Source organism: Talpa occidentalis, unplaced genomic scaffold (assembly GCF_014898055.3).
Source record: "Talpa occidentalis isolate TD23 unplaced genomic scaffold, MPIMG_talOcc4v2.1 talOcc4.14, whole genome shotgun sequence".
Lineage (NCBI taxonomy): Eukaryota > Metazoa > Chordata > Mammalia > Eulipotyphla > Talpidae > Talpa > Talpa occidentalis.
In genome coordinates, this window is record NW_023601433.1 from 39,606,896 (window position 1) to 39,631,467 (window position 24,572).

At 49.9% G+C, this 24,572-nt stretch overlaps 2 protein-coding genes across 10 annotated transcripts in view; one reads left to right on the forward strand and one right to left on the reverse strand.

Annotated features, from left to right (window-relative positions):
- CDC42BPA (CDC42 binding protein kinase alpha) overlaps positions 1–14,058 on the forward strand; it is a 277,737-nt gene extending 263,679 nt beyond the window's left edge. For 6 of the 7 annotated variants that reach the window (XM_054694969.1, XM_054694968.1, XM_037510332.2 and 3 more), the window contains 3 exons: positions 7,324–7,441; positions 8,927–9,084; positions 9,918–14,058. In XM_054694969.1, coding sequence (XP_054550944.1) covers positions 7,324–7,441; positions 8,927–9,084; positions 9,918–10,049 — 408 coding nt within the window. In that variant the 3' untranslated portion in view covers positions 10,050–14,058. Of the gene's footprint in view, positions 1–4,257; positions 4,444–7,323; positions 7,442–8,926; positions 9,085–9,917 lie in introns of all 7 variants that reach the window. The other variant, XM_037510331.2, reaches the window with a different exon arrangement.
- A 1,590-nt stretch (positions 14,059–15,648) lies between these two features.
- Positions 15,649–24,572, reverse strand: part of COQ8A (coenzyme Q8A) — a 42,236-nt gene continuing 33,312 nt past the window's right edge. For all 3 annotated transcript variants that reach the window (XM_037510335.2, XM_037510334.2, XM_037510336.2), the window contains exons 6-15: positions 21,505–21,627; positions 19,976–20,061; positions 19,734–19,874; positions 19,087–19,168; positions 18,881–18,974; positions 18,459–18,600; positions 18,098–18,205; positions 17,852–17,917; positions 17,494–17,580; positions 15,649–16,781 (exon numbers count right to left, since the gene is read on the reverse strand). In XM_037510335.2, the coding sequence (XP_037366232.1) occupies positions 16,494–16,781; positions 17,494–17,580; positions 17,852–17,917; positions 18,098–18,205; positions 18,459–18,600; positions 18,881–18,974; positions 19,087–19,168; positions 19,734–19,874; positions 19,976–20,061; positions 21,505–21,627 (1,217 nt within the window). In that variant the 3' untranslated portion in view covers positions 15,649–16,493. The remainder of the gene's footprint in view (positions 16,782–17,493; positions 17,581–17,851; positions 17,918–18,097; positions 18,206–18,458; positions 18,601–18,880; positions 18,975–19,086; positions 19,169–19,733; positions 19,875–19,975; positions 20,062–21,504; positions 21,628–24,572) is intronic.

Genomic DNA, 24,572 nt, shown 5'->3' on the forward strand with positions numbered 1-24,572 from the left:
TTCAATACAAGGTATTTAGCCTTTTTTATTTTTCCCTAGAGAACCACATTTTCTTGGTTATTAATGTTCACACTTGTCCTCTGAAAAGAGAGATTAAATCTTTTTTCCTTTGTTCAGTTACAAACATGTTGTTTGGTCTATCTTACATTAAAAAACACAACATAGGAGAGCTGTCAGTTTTTAACATGAAGATTGTACCTATATGATTTTGAGATTAAGAATGTTAACAGAGCTAGCTAATTATCCAACTGTTTATACTTAACATTTCAGAGTTCCTTCAACAAACTGTCAAACCTTCAATATAATCCTTCTGAGTAGTCATGATAGCATGTAGATTTTTCACAGAATTTTAAGCATAAATTCTTTACTAAAGCAATTTGGGAGGTGATTAGTGAATCTTGATCCAAAACTGTTTCTAAGGGAGTCTCTCTAAATGTCCCACATTATTTACTCTGCTATGATAGGGGATAAATCATTGACAGAACAAACAACAAGTGTTTGGCTTGATGTGCAGTCAAGTTTGTTTTCTTTTGATTAAAAAGTTAAGCTTTCAAGTAGTTCACATATATTTTTAGGGAGGAACAAAAAAAAAATCACATTTGAGTTTGAACTCCTCATTCTAAAGATCCCATGTCCAATAACAGTTGGGCCTGCTTGTTTGTGAGTGAATGTGACATTCTATGGTCATCATTTTTCCATTATCATCAAGACATTATTAAGTGGTTTTGAATCATTGGCAATCATCATTTATCCTTTTAGAGTGGGAATTTTTATTATTTGTGGTTGGTAAATATAAAATATACAAAAAAGATTACCGCTGGTTTTGATATATTAAAACTAAGTAAAAAGTTTAAGGCTCTTAAACTGTTACCATATTTAAAAACTATACTATTTTTTCAGCTTTTGCAGTTGGTTTGACTATTTTCAGAAGTAAACATAATATAATTGTATAGTCCAAATTTTCTTATGGAAGTTGTGTGTCAGAAACATGTGAGGTACAGAGTGCCTTAAGAGAGATATTTTTAATTATGCTAAACAGTTTAATAGTTTTTCAGCACATGATTATGTGTATCATCATGGAGGGATAGAGGGATACAGACTTGAAGTGCTTACGTAGGTTGCAAAGCAACATGTCAGCAAACATCAAATCACTTGAGTAGTTAATAAGATTTTAATGTGTGTTACCTTTTTAAAATTAAAATTTCTTTCACTTTAGCTTCACATTGGGACACAAATACATATATGTGTAGTTTTCATCTCATATATTCCAACATTATAGCAAGAAAAATTATAGAAAATTTCTTCTATAAATTCTGTTACATTCCACATAATTAGAATGTTTTCCTTGAGGTAAACTAATTTCAATAAAATGTTCCTCTGTTTAAGTATTCTTCTGCCAACAGATGAAATGCTAATGTTCCAGAATTCTTTCAGACCTTCATGTATTCTTGGGTTTCTTACACCCAAAAAAAACAGCTAAATGTCAAATTTCAAATATTATAAGAACTTTTATATTAAAGCATTCCTTCTTATTCTACCTTTTCTTCCCTCACCCTCCCACAACTTAAAAAGAAATCTCTATTTTATTTTTTGTTCTAAAAGACCCAGTCTTCTTACTAAGTAAAACCATGTTCAGATAGCGTTTCCCAAAGATTCACCCCTCACATGACCCTGTGACACTTGGTCTTCTGTGCTGGCAACTTATTGCCCTCAGAATCTTGATTTTGTTAACCCATGATTGCCCTGTTGGTTCTCTTTGTTATTCACACAAGTGACATTTTGCCCTAGCAGTGCAGTCCAGTTTTGAATGTCCCTTCCATGTTTTTTTATCATGTAAGTTTTTTGTATGTCCAAGGCAAGATATTGGTATAAATTTTTGAAACCTGGGCCTCCCCGGTGGCGCAGCGGTTGAGCGCTGGGTTGCGAAGCTGCCCGTGGCCTCGGAGGCGCCGGTTCGATCCCCAGCTGCTCCCCAGCCACCGGAGGAGGGTCCCACATGGCGCGCAGACCTCTCCTGCCGCCTGCTGCTCCCCTCAGCAGTGTACTTCGGTCCTTCTGCCTGCTCTGCTCCCCGCTCTGGCTCTGGTGAATTCTCTCACCCTCCCGTGCTTCTGACTGTACCCAGTGCATGTGTAGACAAAAACAAACAAATAAATAAATAAAACATGCCTCTATTTAAAAAAAAAAAAAAATAATAATAATAATAAAATAAATAAATAAAAAAAAAAAAAAAAAAAGAAACCTGTTCCTCACCTATCCCTGTAATATTGCATCAAAGATTTTATATGTCTGAATTCTTCTTCTTCACAGCCTTACTTTATTTCTGCCTCACTTTCTTCCTTTCACTAGCAAAGAACATAAAAACTGGTGGTTTTCATTGGTATTCATTCATTCAGTCACCTAACAAGTATTTCCTGAGACATCTGCACAGAACCATGCTTGTCTTGGGGTAGATAGACACTGGCAAACAGCACAATAATATGCATGTCTGCATCTGTGTGTGTGTGTATATAAATATATATATGTGATATTTTAAGATATTCTCAGATTTTAATGTTCTTTCCACTGCAGTAAAATTGTCTATATTTAATGAACTATTTCAAAAAATTAAAAAGAATTAAGTTCATCTAACATTAACATGTATAAGAAAAGCTTTCAAATACCTAAGCTATATGTTGTCACCTATGCAAAGAGCATGTTCCCCATTGTTATATTTGAACTTATAAAATCAGTATTGCTTTTCCCTTAAATACTTACAAGTTTACAGAATTTATTGCCTGTCTTTGGAAACTTAATTCTGTATCCTTTTTACCAGAGTGATACTGAAATAGGGTTGTTTGCTTCATGAACATGGAAGGCATAGTGAGAGTAGGAAATCATTTTTTAATCTCTTTAGTCAGATGTGAACCTTTCATGTTTGTCTTTATACTAGTAAAGAGACTAGTATAAGCCATTAATATTGAATGGCACATAGTATGTTAGTTTTCCTGAATCTTTTTGTGATTTACCATAAGTGAACACTGGTAATGAAAGTTTGATTTGTCTCCAATTGAATGCAAGAATATTATTTTACTCCGAAAGATTCATTTACGTGTTTCTCCTGGTCTTTTAACCATTCCTAAAATTTTCAGTAAAGATAAAATCCCTAGCACAAAGACATTTAGCACTTTAAGATAGAATTTTATTTTTAAAAAATCAAAATTACATTTATACCAGTTTTTTTTCTTTTTGGAAATAACTTTTAAAAGTACTGAGATTTTACTCCCATCTCTAAATTTAAAGCAATATCCCATATTGGAGGCTTTCTTTTCAGCCTACATTATTTTTCAAATGGTCTTTAACAAAACAAGTTTATCTCTGTTCACGAGAACAAAAATTCAGTCAACATTCTCTCCAGCAAGTCTTTTTATCCTCTGCCTCTAATGAAGGGATGGTGGGATGTTTTCTGAGAACATGGTCATTCTTCTAAGAACTGAAACTTGAAAATTCCCTAGAGAATATGACTGGGTACTGAATGTCAGTTCCCAAATATTCAGAAGTTAACTTTACCTGACAAACCTTAAAAATTTTTTTCTATATCTTTAGTATTACAGTCTTCTTTTTTTTTTTTTTAATACACCTGAATAGTAAAGGGAAGATTTTTCCCCTTGTTCAAAAAACAAACATGTTCTTGGTATCTAAATGGAGATAAGCTCTAGTCTGCCTAAAGGTAAGCCAGAATCACTATTTACTACAGTTATGTTTCTGTAAAAGGAAAATAAGTTCAGTGAAAGCAAATACATATCACGAGTCTATAAATATAAGAAGATGGTTTTAGGTTTCTAAAGAAAGTTTCTAACACTTCTGGTGAGAAGCTGATTGTAGGTTCACTTGTTCCTTTAATATGGCCTTGCTTTTTCTATTTTATTCGTTTTGCTAGATTTTTGCCCTTTTTTACTCTATCACATAAGAAAATGCTGAACTAAAATCAAACTATGTACGTCTCTGAAAGCCCAGTTTCCACTTACTTGACGATCGTAGCAAATGAGAATGATTTTATAACGTGAATGATCTTTTTACAAATCAGTTACTCTAGTAACTGGCAAGAGAATTAGAGAATTTGACGTTGTAAAATCTAAAAGTATTTCATTAAGGATTCAGTTCGGATGTGAGATACTTCATTTTTCCTACATGCATGTTATCTGAAATGTCACAAATAACTAGTGAATCATTTTCATCACCTTATTACCGTTTTTCTTCTTTCTGTTGTTTTGATAGCCAGGTTTCCCTTATCCATCCCCTCATCATCACTCCGGTCTGATCTCCTCTCCGATCAACTTTGAGCACATCTATCACATGACTGTTAATTCTGCTGAAAAATTTCTCTCTCCTGATTCCATAAACCCTGAATATTCCCCGTCTCTTCGTTCTGTCCCCGGTACACCAAGCTTTATGACTCTGAGGGTATGAACAGCTGAGTCAGGTGTTAACTTTTACTAACTATGTGCGGACCTCCTGTGCCTGGCTTCATAAGTAACACCACTGAGGTGATATATTTTGTGAACGTTTTCCTTTGGCCTATTTCTCTTTTGCCAGATTTCTATTCCACCCCTTCCGCCTCTTTGTTCAAGTTCTATTTTGTTTCTTCTTTTGAGGAAAAAGATGAGGACTGAGGAGAATTTCAATTTTATTTTTAAAACAGTATTGGAGTTTTCTATGTTTAATAAAATATATTTCCCACTATGATATTTTCCATTACAGAGAATATTATAAAAAATAGTCCTTGACTTGGTCTTTATTCTGTTAAACAAAAAAGGGATCCCAGAATTTCTGATTTTTTTTTGTTAGCTCACTACCTTAGAAACAGTTCAATTCAGAGAAATTTTTTATTTTCAGTGAAGTTAAAGTCTGTGATAATGCCTGTCATAGGCCTTCTTCTAGCTACAATAAATCCCCTTTTGAAAAATTTAGAAATCTCCAAGATAAAAAGCATAATATTATTAGTTACAGGAAAAATTACAAGAAGATAGTCATACTTATCTCTGAGTTGTTAATATGCCTTTAATTCCAACCAGGATCCAAGATGAGAAAATTAAATCAAAGAGAAAAAAAACACCAGCGATGCTGAGAGACCACAGCATCGGCTGCTGGTCTCTCCCATTTGTCCTATATCACTGTTACCAGTGGCTTTGCAAGGGGATAGAGAGCCGGTGGCCAAGCTGAATCCCCTTATTTCCATCAAGAAATATATGCTCATTATATCCTCAAGGGAATATTTTCCCAAGCTAGTTTTCCAGACATTGTCCGCTGACTTAGAGAAATAGTAGCTTCAGATTATCATTTGCATATGTAGTGAAGTAATAGTCCAATAGAAAACGTACTGTAGGATGAGAGGTTTATTTTTGTATATATTATAAAATATTCCAAATTGTGTTTTAAATGTCACTGACATTAAGTCATACATTATTTAAGTTTCTTATTTGACAAAATAAGTTTATCTTTGAGAAAGTAAGCCTGAGTTTACTTGGAAACAGATTGCAGGGAGTAGATACCAGAGGAATGTTGTATAAATTCATCAGTCGAGAATTTTTCATAGAAAGATGGTAGAAATGTTTTTTAAGTTACCCATCTATAAATAGAAGCACTGCTGTCCATGGACATTTTACCCTAATTGTAAGCTTGTACTTTGTAAGCTTGTACATGAAAAGGACTAGAGACTTAGGTTTCTTAACACTTTATAATGAAGTTGAACTTTAGCTGAATGAGTAACTTGTGGCTTTTCATTTTTGGGGGGGGGGGGGTGTGTATTTTTTATAAGTCATCTATGTATTATTCCTTAATTACCTCAACATTCAGTGCTATTAAACAACTGTTGTCTTTTTATGGGCTTAATTTTTGCCATTTATTCTAAGATAGGTTTGTTTTATAGAAAAGAACAACACCAAAATATCTTGAAGTTTAGAGCAAAAGCAATAAAAATGTAAAAGTTGAAACTGCTATTCCCAGCTCTTTTGAACTTCCCTTCGCTGCATTCTGTGCATGTCGCTGCTGTCTCACAGGGTTGCTCCTGTGTGCGTGGATGTGGAAATGCTAGCATTTTTATTTTCTTAGAAATAAAAAGGTAAAGCATTGCTTTAAACAAATAACACACTAATAATTACATGGACTTTGCAAATTCAAGATATACGAACCAAAATGGCAGTAGTTGAATTTGGCACCAACCAGCCAACTTGCTGTATGTGTAATTCTAAACAATGGGTGATCTGGAATTTTTCAAGTGGTCTTAGTGCATATTCCCCTGATCTATGATTTTGGCCCTACATTAGTTGCTTTGCCATAACCTTCTTTTAGGTGTCAGCCCTGACATCCCTTCCTCTGGTCTGAAAAGTTTGGGTTCGCCAAGCGCTTTCTGTTCTTAGCCACATTCAGAGAGCTTAGGTCAAGCTCACCCACCTCTTTAGTACATTTGACTTTCAAAACACTCTGTGCATCATTTTCCTACCTTGGAAACCAAAATCATTTAATAATTAGGTGGGAAACTTCTCAAAGCAATATTCCCAAATTAAATCTCTTGTCTCCGGTTGTGGTGTTGCAGGCATCATTCTTTTTTTTTTTTTTTTTTTTTTTTTAATTAGATAATAAATTTTATTGTTATATTCCCCATACAATTGCAGCGCCCCCATTCTGACCCCAATCCCTCCCCTCCCGCCCCTGCCCCCCTAAAAGTGTCTCTGGTTCATAGTTTTTTGTTGATTTTGATTTTCACTTTCTTATAGTTATTCATTTTCCTGGTCCCTTATTTAAGTTTTCTAGATTCTGCAGGCATCATTCTTAAAACTCAGAGTACTGCTCTGTGTGAGGCTGTAGGGGAGCCTGTGACTGAGGGCATGAATGAGCAGATGGCACATCCGATGTTACACCAGTAAAGCATCTGCTTTTCTCCAGATATGTTTATTTGGCCATTGAGTTTTTCTACGCAAATAAAAAGCTCATCTATAGTAAAAACTTTTGTTTCAGTAATTTGCAAATGTCCATGTAATTCCACACTTCACTGTCACTCCTAACCATAATACTTTTATTTACTGTTCTCACAGCAAAAACATTCTTACTTGTTGATAAGTATTTCAGTAAGTATGAGGATAAGTACTTATCCTTGATGGGGTTGAGGGTTGCTTCTATTAGAACTTCAGTATGTTTGTGGGCAGGAGGGATTAAGCTGTTTCTTGTTCTATATCACTCTGGTGAAGATACTTTGATTTCTTGAAATTGAAATGAAAAATAAACCTCTCGTACAAAATCAGTTTCTCTTTGGCTGAAGAATTTCTCTTTCTCAATTGTTTTTAGAACCCAAGGCCTCAGGAAAGCCGGGCAGTATTCAGCGGCTCAGTCAGTATTCCGTCCATCACCAAGTCCCGCCCTGAGCCCGGGCGCTCCATGAGCGCGAGCAGTGGCCTCTCAGCAAGTAAGTGGGCTTGCATAGTGAGGGTGCACCAGCTGCCTCTGCACACCCTGCAGGCTGACATGCTGTTCCCTCACCCACTTACAGTGCACCCAGGCATGGCCTGCAGTATCTTGGACCTGTGGGATAATGCCTCCTGGGCTCAGTGCCCACATTTAAGAAAAGAGTAATGCAGTTCCTTCAGAACTTACAGCCCATGCAGCCGACAGGCATACAGTATGGCAAATTGTGATGATAAATGCTCTGCAGGGAAAAAATAGCATATAGGATGAATTCATAGTCAGAATAATTAGGAAAATCACATGGCACCCCTCGGGTGGAGTTATGTTTGAAAAAGGTCAGTGTTGTTACAGAGTCATGATCAGAGTCCTGTAGGCAAGGGTGAGATGAATTTGATTATTTATCATTCATAAACATAATTAATAATTGTGTTATTTAAATTTTTTTTAAATAATAGTACAACACGGGAGGGTGCGCTATAGTCAGAGCACAGCTTTCAGGGAGTTTCCAGTGGATAAGTAGAAGTTGAAGCGTGTGACTTGAGACTTTCTTGACATTGTGTCCTAAAGTCATTTCTAGTCGGTGTGTAACCCTGACTGTGAAAAAATCTAGCTAGCTGGGAAAATGACAACCATTTTATTACCTTTTAAGAAATGGTGAGGGATTAAGATAATAGATTAAAGTTATAACTAACCATGTGTTATCAAGATTTGAGTTTGCAAGGTATCAGTTATAAACCCTCATCCAAAACCCTTAGGGCCAGATATTGTTTTTGTTTTCAGAACTCAGAATTTTTAAATATATATTTCAGAAGTGATTTTTACCATATATCGTGTTATATTCCCTATAAGATCTGGGACAGCACCTGCAAACACACTAACATTTGTGCAGCAAAATTTGTGACTAGTCATAGCATAAATATATAAGTAAATGTCATTTTAAATAATCAGCCACCGATTAGTTCAGATTAGATTTTGCCACCACATGAAATTACATCAAACTTATGAAAAAAATACTGGTTTTCAGGGCTTTGGGACTTGTAGAATTACGTGAATGAAGAATAGGATCTGTAATGCAAAGACTTAAAGGGCCAAGTCAGCCAATATGCAGTCCACAGAATGGAGCTCCCAGTTCTGTCAAGGTTCCTGATGCAATCATCAAGTATAGGCTTCCTGAGATGCTTAGTTGCGTGATGTATGAATAGAGGTAAAAGGAAGTCCAGCCTAGGAATTCCAAGGGGCATCTGCTCTTGACAGTGCCTCCTACTGAGCCCTAGAATAGCCCAGCTCATGTGAAAAGTTTCCAGAGGGACAGTCAGCCAGAGTGACAAAGAAATAGGGACCATAATGTCAGTCTGCACAAGAAGCACAGGCCCTTCCAGAGCCTGACGCATGACAGGAAGGGTGGCATGCCATCGCAGCCGTCTGCACTTTCTAAAGGATCGTCCCTTCTACGTACATGAAGTTTGACCTGAACGATGTACTGCAGGGTCGTCCGCACAGAATGGCAGTGCGTTGAAGAGGGAGCTCTCTGGAGGAAGCTACAGCGCCAAGCGACAGCCCATGCCCTCCCCATCAGAGGGCTCATTATCTTCTGGAGGCATGGACCAGGGAAGCGACGCGCCGGCCAGGGACTATGACGGAGAGGTGAGCGGAGCGCGGGTCAGCACTATCCCTGCAGGCCGGGCTGGGGAGAATCCTGCGTTGAAAAGACAAGTGCATTTACCAGTGATTCCAGCGTCAGCAGGGCTTACCCATCCACTCTGGGGTGGAGCAGCACTCACTTGGGTGACAAATTGTAATTTTTCTGGAGATGTTCAGACTTCAAGTCACCTCTGTGTAAAAATGAGCAGCATTTTTAAAGGCCTAAAGAAAGGACTGTGAGCATTTGTTATATTCTGTGCCTCTTGTGTAGCTTAGAAAACAGCCGCATCAGGCAATCCCAGAATTGGGGGGCCTCAGTTCCCCTTCATCAATAAGAACAGAGTTTTGAGGAGAAGGGAAGTACTTCCATTTAACTGACAAGAAATGAGCGTAGCAGACTGGAGCCCAAAAGGATACCATCCTGTTTACTGGCGGGGCTGAGGGGCAGTAACTAGAATTCCAAGGACATGAAAGGGGGAGCGGGTGCGGTCAGCACCTCCATTCTTGTAACACAAGTGTGTGCTGACTTGGTTGTCATCGGCTGGTTTTCACCTCAGCTGGTGGTCAGCAACTCTGATGTCTTTGCGGTTCTGTGTTTGGCTTTGTCTTCAAGTTTCTGTGCAGTGAGGCCTTTTTTCCTCAGAATGCAAGGAAAAGCAAGGTGTTAGCTAAATGTATAAATCAAGATTTGTTCAGCTCAGCAAGGGAAGAGTGTTTGTCTCCTCGGCAGGGGAGACATGGCTCTGTCACGGGTGACGGGGAGCATGCCGGGGCCCGGGGAAGCTGAGCCCTTCCGCCCTCTGCTTCTCATCGGTCGCTGCCTTTGGCCCTTCCAGGACTCTGATTCTCCGAGGCATTCCACAGCCTCCAACAGCTCCAACCTGAGCAGCCCCCCCAGCCCGGTGTCTCCCCAGAAGACCAAGAGCCTGTCGTTGGAGAGCGCGGATCGTGGGAGCTGGGATCCGTGAATGCTGAGCGCTCAGACCCGCACAGAGCAGCTTCCCTCCCGGCGCCCCCCACCCCACCTCATCTCTCACGTTCACCTGTCCCTCCACCTCTGCCTGGGGCCCCGGGGCTGGCAGCAGTCGCGGGGCAGGGGCTCGGGGCCTCTGACAACATGACTCGCGGACCCCACAGCCCCTCAACGTAACAGCTGCAGCCGTCGAGGCAGACGTCATGAAGCAGCTTAGATGAAGATTGACTCCATTTCATACACTTAGAGTTGCTTTCCATATATTTTACCCCCCCACCCCCCAGGTAGCGTCAGTCAACAGATCCCACAGGTGTAAGCGGTAAGATAAGATTAGGCTGTTCTCACTGTAGCGTCTCTCATGCCCGGGGCGAGCGCCGTCCAGCCTCCTGGAGGGGCCCCCCAGCTCTCAAGCAGCACCCACAGTGAATGTCCACCTCATCGTCGCCAGTACACCCCACACCCTTATTAATTAAAACAGTGCATATTTTACTACAATATGGAGTTTAAATAAATACACAAATGTAGAGGTTAAATACTGAATGTATATAGTAAAAAAGAAGCATCTTGTATTCAAGGAAAGAGGGATGCATATATGAGAGAGAGATGATTTAATTTAAAGAAATGTGTTGTTTCTTGTCTGTTTTCCTGCTAAGTAATTTAAAGAGTAGGAAGGCCTCAAGCTGACACTTGGAGAGGGAGAGCAGGAGAAAGCAGAGTTCCCTTCAGTGCCGTGTGCTCGGGCCGTCAACGGTCACAGTTACTACCCGGGGCTTTAGGAAAACCTTCAGGGACAGGTTTCGTTGTCAGGAGCGTGAACTGGGCACCAGGCTTGTCACATTTGAAGCCTTTTCAGTGTCATCAAAAGGCAAAGTCACCTCCAGCCAAGACATTTCTTTTTCTAGTAGTAGAATTTGAACCACGTTCTCATTTTGTGTTACATGTTTTTTGGTAGCTCTGCAGATGAATGTAGAATGCAGTTCTGTCACCCTCTGTTCCCGCCCATCTGAAAGGACACCAGCAGAGTTGTGGCTCCTCAGGCCCATAAAATGGTTCATCAAAGGGCTTCTTTCCTAGGCTAATGCCTTCCCTCCCCGAGCTGCAGTGAGGTTCTGTCCCCGGCAGACTGGCTTTTGAGGAAGGAGTCTCTTGAGGGAGGGTGTGAGCTTCCTGGATAAAGCCTGGGGAAAAGTCTTTAATTACTAAACACGCTAAAACCCCGAATGCAAGGACTTGAATATCCGTAACCAAATCCTCGCCCATGTTCAGCCCCCGTCAGAGGCAGGAAGTTAGCCCAGCGCGGCCTGATGAGCGCGCCCCTCGCTGGCTGCATTACGTTGTTAGTTACCTTTTCATTTGACTCCCGCTGTTTTAATTCCCCCGTGGAAATGAGATACAGAACCAGGCCTGAGTCATTTCACCAGGTGAGCCTGAGCGGAGAAAGAATTTTTTAAAAAGAGAAAGGGAATAAAAATATCTCATGAAAGTAAAGAGAATCTGCCTCTTTCGATTTTCATCTAAATTTTCTGAGAAATAGAAACAGGGTTTTCTCCTCTCTAAAATGGAAGCGTTTTCCTGCAGTTGCTGGTGTGAATCAGCACCAGAGCTGCCTTCTCCCCGCTCCCGGGCCTGCCCTCAGCAGGTGAGCCGGGCCCAGACTCCGTCTTCTGGGGCGAACGTGCTGACAGGCAGCGAGGGCAGAACGGACCTTGCCTGGGGATCATGTGGCAAAAGGTCTTCAGTATTTAAATATTCTGCACTCAGGGTACTTGCTCAGATTTGATTGTGTTTGAACACTTTGGGTGGGCATAGTTGCTGCACAATTCGGACCTAAGCCTTTTTGGAAAAGAAGCGTCACGTAAGATTCCTTTCGTGCGTGCAGATACCGAGGGTGGGCCTTGACCGCTGCTAGTGCCCTGTGATGCTGGCAACTCCTTACATGTGGGGCCTGTCGAAGAGCCAGTCAGCCAGCGCCCCTGAGTCTGTGACCAACCCCGCCTCCCCCGCTCCTGCTCCTGCCTCCCCTCCCCTCCCCTCCCTTCTGGTCCCAGGCGGAGAGAAGGCCACGCCAGGTGAGGCTCACAGGACGCTTCACTCGTAGAGTGTAGCTTCGACAGCCAAGTATGGATTTCTGTCGCCCATAGGTGCTTATCTTGAAAAGGTTGCTTTTAGGCAGAAGATGTAGCCAGCTGAAGCCTGGGCTCCACAGCGGTGCGCCAGCCTCCCTGCAGCGCAGAGGGAGGGACAAGCAACGCGGCCTGGCCGCCACCCTGATCCGGCGGCTTGTACCTCAGCGCTTTCTGGCATCTCCCCACAATCTCAAGTGGTCTTACCAGTCCTCGCGCGGCAGTCCCAAATGTGGTTCGATTCTATCAGCAGGACTTGGGGGAGAAATGCTGCCGAGGGCAATACTTGAGGGGGTAGTTTTCCCACAGTGATGACCATCCAGGGCTTACCTTTAAATATGAAGCCAGTTACCTTCAGAAGCTTCTGAGAAAAATGATTTGAAAGACAGGGAACGGGTTCCAGGGAAGCAGGAAACATCCTCACCTGTTGAAGGGGTCGTGACTATCACAAAAAAGGCAAATTGCTGTGGGGAGTCTCTCTCTGTTCTGTACAGGACACAGCAGGGGCCCATTCTCGGTAGACAAGAAAAACAGGTGACGAGGCCTTTCTGGCATCGTCCGTCTGTGTTGGTATTTGGTGCTATCTATGTCCAGCCAATTTCTGTCTAGCCCTAAATTCTGATTTCCTCTAGTCATGTGCTTTGGGGAGCTAAAATAATATTTCATTTTGCCAAAAAACAAGCCTGCCTTCTGGTCAAATGATTACTAAAGCCGATTTTATTTCTTCAATTATGTGTGTGCAGGTGTACACGTGCACACGCGCGCACACACAGTGATTTGTGTTCTTTACCAGGGAGCAGTTTTAAGGCTATGAGCTCCAATTAAAAAGGGCCAGGCCAAGTTGCCGGCCACAACCTGTCATCCCCCGGCTGACTCAGCCTCTCTACCTTCCGTGTTAAGGCCCCACGCCACCGGGTGACACGGTGGCTGCCTCTGCTGTGAAAGGCCGGCTGCACTTACCTGGACTCAGGTATCATTACAGAAATGTCAGAGCAGGGGTGGCTGAACAGCCCCGGCCCCCGGAGACAACAGGGCCAGTTGCCAGCCTCTGACAGTGACAACAGCGGTCTCTCCCCTGACAGGGCCGGGTAAAGCCCACCATCCTTTCTGAACAGAGGGGCGCGCTCAGCTGTGGCCGGACTTGGCCCTGTCCTCGTCCACTAGGCACAAACAGGAAGTCACCCCCCCACTCCCTGGCCCAGCCCCTGAATTTGATACGCCACATGGCATTTCACGGAGTCTACCTTAGAACCTGTTTCCTCGTTATGACCATAATTATCATTCAAGTTCAGAGTTTTCTTCAGTCCAGCGACATGAGGGCCTTGCTTCCGCTGCAGCTCTGTCTCCGATCCCAGCACTGATCTGCAGGCCGGACACCACTTTTCCTTCCCAGGGACAACCATTACACACAAGAAACCTTTTCATTTATGGGGGAAATTGACTAAAGCAAATCAACCTTGAAGTTTCATGAAAACAAAATCACCTGCTTTTCATTTGATAGTGTGATATTTTATTTTATAAATTTTTTAGGGTTTTTTTTCTCATTGTAATATTGTACAGTTTTGCATGGCCTAGGTGTAATCATTTTTTTTTGTTTAGAATATAATGCTGACACACGTGTGTGTGGAAGAGGAAAAGATACTGCTTTGGCCTCTTATCACTCCTTATTTCATTTTGTTTGGTTTATGCCCTCTGTGTTTTAGGGAACTTTATAAAAGATTCTCTGCTACCAAACAACGATGTGGATTCTTTTGCACAGAAATATTTAAGGTGGGATAGTCAAAAATATAACAAGACTCCTCGCCAATGTTTTATGTTGGTATCACTTAATATTAACCAGACTTTGATGTATTGCAATAAAACAGGGGACTGTTAGAATTGAGTGTTTTGTCCTTTTTTCCCCACCTCTGATGAAAAAGTCTGAGGAATGGAGAAAGGGTGACTTTTCTTATTGGGTCCTTTCTGCCAGCCCCCCCTCTTCATCCAGCCCTTCCTCCCACCACACCGGACATGGGTTGGTTTATGGAGGGTTTTGATAGTTACTTCCAGAGCTCAGAGAATAGTGTTCAAGTGTCTGGAAGCTCTCAGCTCCCGTCTCTGGTCAAACCTCTCGTATTCATTTTAGTCTGCAAGGCAGCTCCACCTGTGGGGGCTTCGGGGGCCGTGCGCTGAGCCGGCTGCCCTGAGGAGCCCGCCACTGCCCGGTCTCCTTCCCCATTTGTCACCTCCCGCCTACACACACGGGGCCGTTCGATTTTGGCTACTTATTGTAGAGGAGCAGTGGGAAGATGCTTCAAACACGAGTTAGTGCTCCGCTTTTCACGTTCCAATGACATCTAAGGACATGCTGGAAAGACCAAAGGAAATGCTAAACTGGCTTCCGCTAAATCATTGTTCTGAGACCGCCTTCCTGTTTCCACTTCACAGATAACTGACATTTCTCTTACTGATGTGTTGGTTCCTTAAAACGCATGTGCTTTAGAAGCAGCGGTGAGCGGGCTTCCCAAAGGCCTTGATAAAGGTCCAGTAAACAGACACGGTCAGCACTGCAGGCCACGCACGGTCTCTGTTGCAGCTACTCGAGTCTGCCCTGTAGCTCGGCACCACCTTGGAGGACACATAAATGACTGGTCGTGGATCTCATCTACAGCTGCAGCGACAGCGGCAGGGTGGGCCCACGGACCGTGGTTTGCCAGCCCTTGAGTTAGGCTGAAGTGATGGACCATGGGCCAGAGGCCTCTGTCCACGGCCTGGTTCTAATGCGCACGGCGCCAGGCCGGCCACTTACCCTGATCCGCCTCATCTGTGAAATGTCCACTGAGGGGCGTCCGTAACCACAGGACACAATGTGTCGAGTCACACATGACTACAGCCTGTGTAAGGGCCACAAAAGCTGACAAGGGAGAGCGGATGCTGGGCCTCAGAGGTCCCAGCGCCTCTCCTGGAGCCCCCCCACCCAGACCTCTCCCTCCGTCGCAACTTCCGGCAGGTCTGTTCCTGTTAGTCCTAAAATCTTACAGATTTTAGCAACCCCTAAAAAACCACTGTGAGAACCTATTTTGGAGCCCTCAGTCTGCCAGAGGCACTGCCTGCTCACTTTCCCAGGCTCGCAGGCTAGAAGGGTCCCCCCTAGGAATCAAGTTCACTCCAGGAAAAGCCCCATTTCAAGAAGTGCCTCACTGGCCGGGCACCCACTGTGCTGCCAGGCGTTACACTGGTCTGTCTCCTTGCGGCTTCCTGAGCAGCTGTGGATTTCCCACATGGGCACGTGGCCCTGGGTGCACCCCAGGTGACACGCGGTTGTCCCCTCTTGCCCTGTCGCTCCCCCGCCCCCCTCGGACGACAAATATGCCTGCGTCTCCCAGGTTTGGCACCAAAAGCCTCGAGCCTCGTGCCGGGAACAGGCGCAGCTTCTTCAGCAGCGTGTGGAGGCCGGACGTGGACGTGACCTGACCGCCCCTTTACAAGCGGAAGAATGATCACTGCAATGCCGGGAGGTAGGTTGGTTGGTTTGTTTTTAATTTAACAAATAAATCAGACAATTACAAGAATTGTACAAAAATTAACAGAGCTAACTACCTGCCCGTTCCTCTCCCTCCACAAAGGCCTGAGCCTGGAGCGGGAAGGCCGCTCACACACACCTTGCAGCGAGGAGAGCCGCCTGGCTTTCTCCATTTCTGCTCCTGACCTGCCCATGGCATGCGGCAGTTCTCTGGAACCTTCCCTTTGTCAAAAAAGCTTCCCCTGGTTCAATAGTACTTGTTGGCACTGCTCGGAGCAGCACTTCTCCCAGTTCCAGACCACAGGCTGGAAAGGAAAAGGGCAGAAACCGCAAATCTCATTCTAGAAACACACACACACGTCTTCTACAACATCGTCAATAAAGTCCAAAAAAAGCTCTGTTGGGTTTTTTTGGGGTTTTTTTTTTTTTTTTTTTTTTTGGTTTTGTTTCTTTGGTGGCGGGTTTTCCAAGTGTCTAGCTCATCTTTTGGTAAAGTCAACGTTCACATTAGGGGAAGAAACCCTATTACAAAAAGAAACTAATATTGCCTTTTTCTCTAGCGTGAGTTCAGGACGCCTGAAGCAGCAGATCATGACAACGTGGCTGGGTGTCCTTTTCATTCCCGGCCTTCTCAGCCCACACCCACCCAGCAATAAACACCCAGTACGCGCCTGGCAGTGGGGCCCAGCAGCCTCCCCTGCCCTCCGGGCAGCCACCCTCCAGCGGCGCAGGAGTTCAGCAGGCGCCTCTGGGCCCCACCTCCAGGAGCTCGCGTCTGCGTCTGCGGAGGGAGGTTTCCGCGGCGAAGCCCAGGCTACTGCTGCTCCGCCTGCCTGCGGCAGTAGTTGCTATAGGCCTCCTCGAACATGGCTTTACAGGGGAACCGGGCCTTCAGCTTGGAGCAGATGAGGAAGGAGCCCCCCATCTTCCTGTGCAGGGAGTAGGTCTCCTCGGGAGGAGGGATGAGGCGGTGCTTCAGCATGATGGGGATCAGGTTGTGGATCTTCTCGGTGGTGCTCTGGGTGCCGAAGTCAAAGGGCTCCTCAGAGGCAAAGGCCTCGCCCAGGATGAGGATGGCATCCAAGTGGGCGTCCTCCATGGCCTGGAGGCAGGGGAAAGGTGACAAGATTCGAGAGCGCCCACAGCCTGGGGTTTGGCCCACAGCCGGCCCTGAGCTCTGATTTGAAAGGCAGGACAGGGCCAGGCGGCATCTTCAACTCAGAGAGGGGGAAGTGGCCCGTAAACGCAAACCAGGAGGGGTCAGGAAAGCAGCACTGACAGTGAGCTCGGCTCCGGCTCCGGAGACAAAAGGGGTGGGGGCCTGTGGCAGAACCCAGTGTGAACCCTGCCTGAGGGCGGCTCACATTAGTCTTGAGGAACACTTGGGTCAGCAGTCTGAGGCAGCGGAGAAGCTAATGATCCTAGCGGAGGACCTTTCTGAGGCTTCTGGGGGTCAGGAGAGCTCTCGGGTGTTCCCCACCCTTCCCCCACGAAGGCCAGAGAAGTGAGAGCTGGGGTCTGCCCACCACCTCCCTCACCAAAGCGCCAGTCCAGTCCAGTCCAGTGACAAATCTCAGCAGCCAGACAGGCTTCATTCACCACCAGGCCCAACCCTCTGCCCCCCAGCCCTGGCGTTCTGGCAACCTCCGGCCTCCACGACCTGAGTTCATCCAGTTATAAACCAGGGCGCCACGGGGAAGATTTCAAAGGGAAAAGCAGTCCACAGGCACCCGCCCCACAAGCAGGGACGCTGGCCCCCCCAGACTGCCTGCATCTGCCAGCCCTGGGGAGCCCCAGCGTCCAGGGGTGCTCACCTTGACCTCGTAGCCAGTGAGGAACTTCATCTCTATGGATTTCTTCAGCACTGCTTCCCTGTCCCTGTCCGCAGCGGCCCTGATGATCTGACGGAGGCACAGGAGGATACGCACAAAGGCACTGAGGGCCTGGGCGCCACCACCTGCCCCTTCCCTGCCCACTGCCACTGCCAACCAGCCCCACTCCCATCCTGCCCTCCTCTCCCTCGGGCCACCAGCGCTGGGCGCCAGACGGTGGTGGCCTGCACTGGCCCCGACGCTGAGGACAGGCAGGCACATGAGGTCACGAGCCCGATCAGCCTCCCTCCCCTCCGGGCGCAGGAAAGCATGGCGAGGCCAGGCCGCCCCTCGCCCCTACCTGAATGTACAGGTCGGTGAATGATCTGTCAAATTCCCGAGATGCCCCGAAGTCCAGAAGAGCCACCTGGGAATGGGCAATACCAGGGGCGGTCAGCGCTGGGGGTCCTTGGTGAGAATAGGGGGCAGGAAGGAGGGCACAACAGGGGTGGGGACCCCCAGATCTCAGAACCTACCTTAGGGGCTTCACCAACCTTCTCCAACAAAGCTCTCGGCACACACTGCGTGCCGCCTCCCCAGGGCTCACCTTGTGCAGCTGAGGGTCATAAAAGAAGTTGGACCAGTTGGGGTCCGTCTGCATGAAGTGGAACTCGAACAGCTCCCGCAGGCACAGGACCAGGATGTTGTAGCAGATCTGGGGTGGGCAGGCGGGGGGTGGGGGCAGTCACAGCAGTGCCAGGCACCTGGTGTGAGTCTGGGGCCAGGGAAGACGGACCCCTGTTCTCTTCATCTTCCCCCGCGCCCCCGCCACGCACCCAGAGGATGCTTGTCAATTCCCAGGGAGCCATCTGGTGGGACGCGGAGCCGCCCTCTCGTGTCCTTCCTCCCCGCTGGCCCCAGTGCCAGAACCACCTCACAGGCAGCGTCTCCAGGCCTGCCAGACGCACCTCATTGCGGATCTCCTGGCTCAGGTCCTCCGCCTGGTCCAGGGGGAAGCCCGAAATCAGCTCTGTGGTCAGCACATGGGGGCTGCAGAGCTCATCCACGATCTCAGGCACATAGAAGAAGGGGTGGTCCTTCAGCAGCTCCCTGGCAGAGGTGGGAGGTCACACCCAGTACAGACCCCACCCCCACCTTGGGAACGACACAGAGCAAAGGGACAGTCTACCGGGCACTGGACAGGATGTGGCCACCGCCCCAAGCCAACCACAGCCATAAGCCTCTCAGTCAGGGCCACACACACACACACACACACACACACACACACACACACACGGGCGGCCCAGAGAACCCTCCATCCCCCTGCTGAGAAGGACAGGCAACGGGCCGGTGCCCAGCTGCCCAGCCTCGGGCCAGCGCAGAGCGGCACCTGAACTTGCGGGCACAGGCGGCCTCTCGCTGGTAGTCGCACTCCAGGGCCAGCTCCCGCCTCAGCACATCGATCAGATGCTCGGGGAACAGGCCTGGGCCAGGGAGGAGGGCATCAGGGTGGGCCGGGGCTTCCACAAGGAGGCCTCCCTTGGGTCCCCGGGGCCCGTCCCAAATGCCTGCCCTTGACCAGCAGCCTGCTCAGACCTTCCGGGAGCACGTTGCTCATGTTCAGCACGGCCATGAGGTTGTTGACATCACTGCTGATGCTCTGGGCCACACCAGGGTACTGCAGGGGGGAAACAGGGGGCATCCCGGGCAGACAAGGCAGGACCCTTATAGGGGCCCCTGCTCCCCACCACCCATCAGCTTCCCAGACCCGGCTCCTTAAGAGAGTCAGTGCCAAGACCGCTTTCTCCACCGTCCACCTCCCCCAACCCCACGCCCAGCTGCCCCACTCAGGGCCCACATCCCTCACAACAAGCACTCGCCCGTCCCTGGACCACCCAAAGCAAGCTTGTGGGGAGGCTGCTGCACCTCCCTTGTCCCTCAGCACAGACAGCAGGGCCTCAAATAATGCCTGTTCCTCATAACGAGAAAAACCCCAACCAACGCTGAACAAACCGTGCTATTGAGACCCTGCCTTCACTTGCCTTCACTACCGTCGGGCCACTGAAAGCTGCAGCTTCCAGGAAGCCAGGAGGCGAGTGAGGACCCCCCGAACTCTCCAGCGCCCACAGCTGACGAGGCTCCCGAACGCAGGCGTGGGCCCTGCCCCTGGCGACCTGCCCACCCCACAGGGCCTGGCCCTGCCCTCTGCAGCCCGCCGTGGAGCCGCGCACGCAGGCGCCTACCTGAATCTTCATGGCCACCTCGCGGCCGCCCTTCATGCGGGCCAAGTGCACCTGCCCGATGGAGGCTGCAGCAAACGGCCGCTCCTCAAAGTACTCCAGCTTGTCCCTCCAGTTGGGGCCCAGGTCGTTGTTGAGAGTTTTCTGGAAGGAGAGGCCGGGAGGGGCTGTGAGCACAGCCTGGCCCCTGCGCAGCCGCCACCCAACCCCCAATCTGCGGGGCCAGGAGGGCGCCGCCGCCTCACCGTCATCTGTTTCAGCGGCATGAAGTCGGCGCTCTGCCTCACCCGCTCGAAGATCTTGGCCAGGTGGGGGTTGATGAAAGCGTCATCTGGAAGGCAGGAGAGCAGAGGGCTAACCCCTTAGGGGAGGGAGCCCCCCAAGAAGGGAACAGCCACAACAATCACCGGCCGCAGAGCCGCTCCTGGGAGGGCGGCGACGCTGCTCTGCCTTCCACACGCTGCAACCCGAGGCTCAGGGACAAGGCCCGGGCCCAGCCAGCACAGCTGGAGTCCTCCGAGAACAGGGGCATTTTCCCACCTGGCACAGAGGCCCCTCGCGCTGGGGACAGGGTCCAGAGAGGACACAAGGTCGCTGACCTGGATCCGTGCAGGCCAAGGCCGTCGACGCACCCCCCACCCGCCGTCATGCTGGGTCCCGCCGAGAGCCCCGGGGGGAGGGTCTGCTCCTCGGGGGGCGTGTGTGCATGGCTCTCGGATCAGGGTGGCCCAAGGAGGTGGGTTTCTTAGAAATAATAGGGACAGCTTCATAGGCTGATAAAAAAGACAACGTTAGGAAGTAAGGCAGAGCACAGTGTTCAAGGCAGCCGTCATCTAGCCACAGACGCTATTTTTTTCTAACTTTCTTCTATGGATTTTTCATAACTGCAGTCCTCCTGGGTGGAAACTTCCTCAGTGTCTCCGGGGAGCACTCTACGTGGCAGAATCGCGAAGTGGCGTGGTTAGAGGGCGCTGGACGTGCCACCCAGAATCCCCGCCGGGTGCTCCCTGCGCTGAGCACCTCCACCGCGAGGGCCCGGGAGAGGCTGCTAAGCACGCGCGTGCTCCCGGCACCCCTTTAAGACAGGTCCCTGGACGTGGAGGTCCTGGTGTCGGGGGTCTGAGCATCAAAGGACCTCAGACACACGCAGCCCACCTGTCAGAGGGCCTGCCGGCCGCAGTGCCAACACGCCTGCACCCCCAGCCCTGAGTGCTGCCCCTTCTCATACTGGGCAGGTCAGCACCCGCCCCCCCCCACCACTGCCCCCACTGCCTGTGGGAAACGCTCTCACTGCGCTCTCTGGGGGCACTACGGGAAGCCTAGAGGCTCCCCAAAACCCAGCTCTGCTCTTGGGGCCACACTGAGCCAGCCTCCTCCTCAGCCACTGCCTCCCCTCCACGGGGCCCCCACCCCCTGCCCACAGGGCCACAGAGGGCAGGCCTGTGAGCTCCCCACCAGCACCCTCTCACCATGTTGGGTGGGGGGAGCAGCAGGACTCCTGCCAACCTTGAGAAGCCAGAACCACCTCTGGCTTCATCCAGAGGTGGATGGCTTAAAATACCACCCCCCCAAAAAAACACAAAAAACCCACTGTGGGTTTCTATTTCAGAAACGATTTTGAAACACCCCAGACTGCGCGCAGCCAGGATTCAAGCATGAGGAGCCAGTGGACAGAAACCCTCCAGAAAACCTCCCCTCCCCATGCCCTGGCAGCTGCCCCCTCCCCGCAGTCCCTGCCTGGCAGGGGCCCAGGGGCGCCACCAGCCCCACTCACCCTGGATGCTCAGCATCTGGCCCAGTTTGAGCGCTGCCCCGCGCACCTTGCACAGTGTGCTCACGATGCGCTCCGCGTTCGCCTCGGACAGGAAGGGGCTGGAATCCAGCAGGGCCTTCTTCCCTGCAGATGGGAGCGAGGTCACCCTCAGGGTGTCTGAGGTCTCACCCCACCCCACTGCCTCAGGGATGGGTCCAGGGGCGAGAGAAGGAAGAGGCCTGGCAGGAGATCTTCGTGGACCCCAGAAAGCGCTGGCCCGAGGGGACTCTGGGGGCGCCCTCCGTCCTCTCCGCCTGGCTGGGGAGCCTAAGTGCAAACCCATGCACGACCACCAGCGTGTGCCTCAGGCAAAGCGGGTGCCGGCTCTGCATCCTCTCCAGCGAAAACAGGCCCATACAGAACATCGGTGGGGGTGACGGGGCAGGGAGTGAGGGGGTTCAAGTGTGCTGTGAAAAACCCGGCACAGAGTCTGACACAGCGCTCGGCCCTGTCTGCTTCCCCCGTGTGTCTATGAAACCAGCCAAGGTCTCGCTAGGGCCCTGCCCACATCCCTGACACTGTGTCTCCCCGGTTCCAGCGCCCCCAGTGCTCACGTGCACACGCTTGCGTGGGGCCTCGCCCTCTACTGTCCCTGGGGCCGGGAGAGGCCACGGCAGGAAGGCACGCTGAGCTGGAGGCAGGAGGCGGGCGATCGGGAGGGGCCTGGAAGGGTCCAGTTGCAGCGCCCCAGGTAAGGTCTGCCCAGCCATCGGCCTCCCCCCAGTGTACTGGACAAAGGCCATCAGCACCCTGAGAGTCACTGCACATTTACCACAGCCAAGAGGCTGCAGCGACAGCGCCGTCCCGAGAGGAGCGCAGGGCCAGGGACAGCACGTGGGCCAGCCGGCACCTCCCTCGCCCCGCTGCCCACAGAGGCCTTTGCAGGCAGCTGGCACCTGACCTCAGGGGTACAGATCCCTTTGCCAAGCACACTTGGGGGTAGCAGGGGTCAGGGCGATGACTCGGAGGGAATGCAGGGAGCGCCAAAAGTCCTGCTGCCAACAGCAGGTAGGGAGGGGGCAATGGGAAAGGGGTGACAGGCCCCTATCTGGCTCCACGCCCCACCTCCCAACCTCAGCAGAGTCTGGCCTGGTGTGGGGAAAGAACTCCGCAGGCTTCTGGGGCTCCCTGGCCCGCTCCAGCGCTCCCTCTACCTGCCTTGACTCCTCCCGCCCCTTCCCTGGGCCTCCAGCCCAGTGACACAGTGCCCGCTGCCCTCTGTCCTGTGAACCCCATCAGGTCAGAAGAACCTCCAGGGCTTCCCCAGGAGAGGTGGCCAGGTGCCCCTGACCGTGCCCAGGGGCTGTGTCAGGCTTGGCCTCTGCCAGACCAGGGCAGCAGGAATAGTGTGACCGTAAGAACTAAAGGCCCCGGGGACGTGGCATTGGCAGAAGGAAGGCCTCAGGGCGGACAGGCAAATCTACCAGCATCTCAGGACAGAGACTGGAAAGGGGTCACTCCTGGGTCCCAGCCAGCAGGTGGGTAGGGCTGTGAGAGGGTAAGAGAATTCAACTCTGCAGGAGGAGGCCGCGTGGCCCAGGGGCCTCCCCTGCTCCCCCAGGTCATTCTCAGAAGCAGCCACGCCTAGGCAGGGAGGGGACCTCTGTGTGGGCCTGCTGGTGGTGGGGAGGGTCAGGGCAGGCCAGGACAGCGGGACCAGGAAGAGTTCCAGGTGACCCTTCACCTTGGACTGCAGAAGAGGCTTTCACAGCTCAGTCCTGGAACCCCTCGTGGGGAGGGCCCTGGGCCTGAGTGCCTAAAGGAAAGGTGGCAGAGGCAGGGAAGCAGGAGAAGCCGCTGCTCCAGGCAGGAGAGGGAGCATTTGCTCTCCCAGGCACACACGGAACACGCCTGTGCTGACTGCATTGCTCCCGGGGTTTGGGGACAATACCCGGCAGCCCCTCCCCACTGCCAGCAGGTCCACGCAGAGGTCCCCTCCCTGCCTAGGCATGGCTGCTTCTGAGAATGAGCCCAGGCGCATGGTGGGCATGTCCCACTGGGAGGCCCTCCTGGGAGAGCTGGACAAGTAGGTGGGAGTCGAGGCCCCAGGGTCCCAGGACCCCAGAGCCTGCTCTCAGGCTGATGGTTCCTGGGCCCCTGACCCCAGCCCAGGGTCACCGATCTTCCTGACAAAGGACAACTGCTGTAACCTTGAAGGCAGTGTAGCCTCTTCCCTGCTTGGACGAGAAGGGGCAGAAAGCAGCCAGCTTTGCGGCGGGGGAGGGGGCTGGGAGGGACTGTGCCAGGGAGGGGCTGGCTTCCCTTTGCTCAGAAACCCAGATCTCATTTCCCAAAGCATTCCGGCATCAGTGCTAAAAATACCCCGCTCAATCCTCTGTCCTGCGGCCCATTCTGAGGACATGCCCCTGTGTTCAGGGGTCCATGGGGACAGGCCTGTGCCGCTTCTCTGGGAGGTCTCTGGTCCACAGGAGCCAGAGAACAAGGACTGTCCAGGCCCTTTCAGAGCGACCAGGGAGCCAGGTCACAGGCTGGCAGCCAGGGCTTCAGGCACTGCAGGACAGCCAGCCAGTGGGAGCCACTCAGCCCCCACAGAAGGGAGGAGGTGTGAAACAGGGAATGAGCTGCTGGATGGGTCAGGGGCAAGGAAAACCAGCTCAGCATTCCAAATACATTTTGAGAAATCCACCAAGCAGACTATGTCAGTGTTGCTCTCCACAGCCCCCAGGTCCCCACTAAAGGGAAGTCCCCCCATAACCACCTAGTCTATCCCCTAGGAGGGGGTGCAGGTGGGAGGATGGTAGAGCCTCTGGCAACTCCCCGCAGCCCATCAGCACAGCATCATGAGCAGCGCGGGCTGGGGAGCGACCAGTCTGCAGAGCATTCTCGAGTGCCCCCCACACCGGGTCACCTGGACTCACCTGACTCTGCAAGAGAGACCCTGGAAGGGCAGGGGCAGAGGCAGCGGGAAAGAGAGGACTGAAGAGGGGATGGAGGGCTTCACGGGAGTCTGGCACTCACACCCTCACCCACAGCTGAGTGGGGAGCCTTGAGGTCCCAATGGCTCCAAA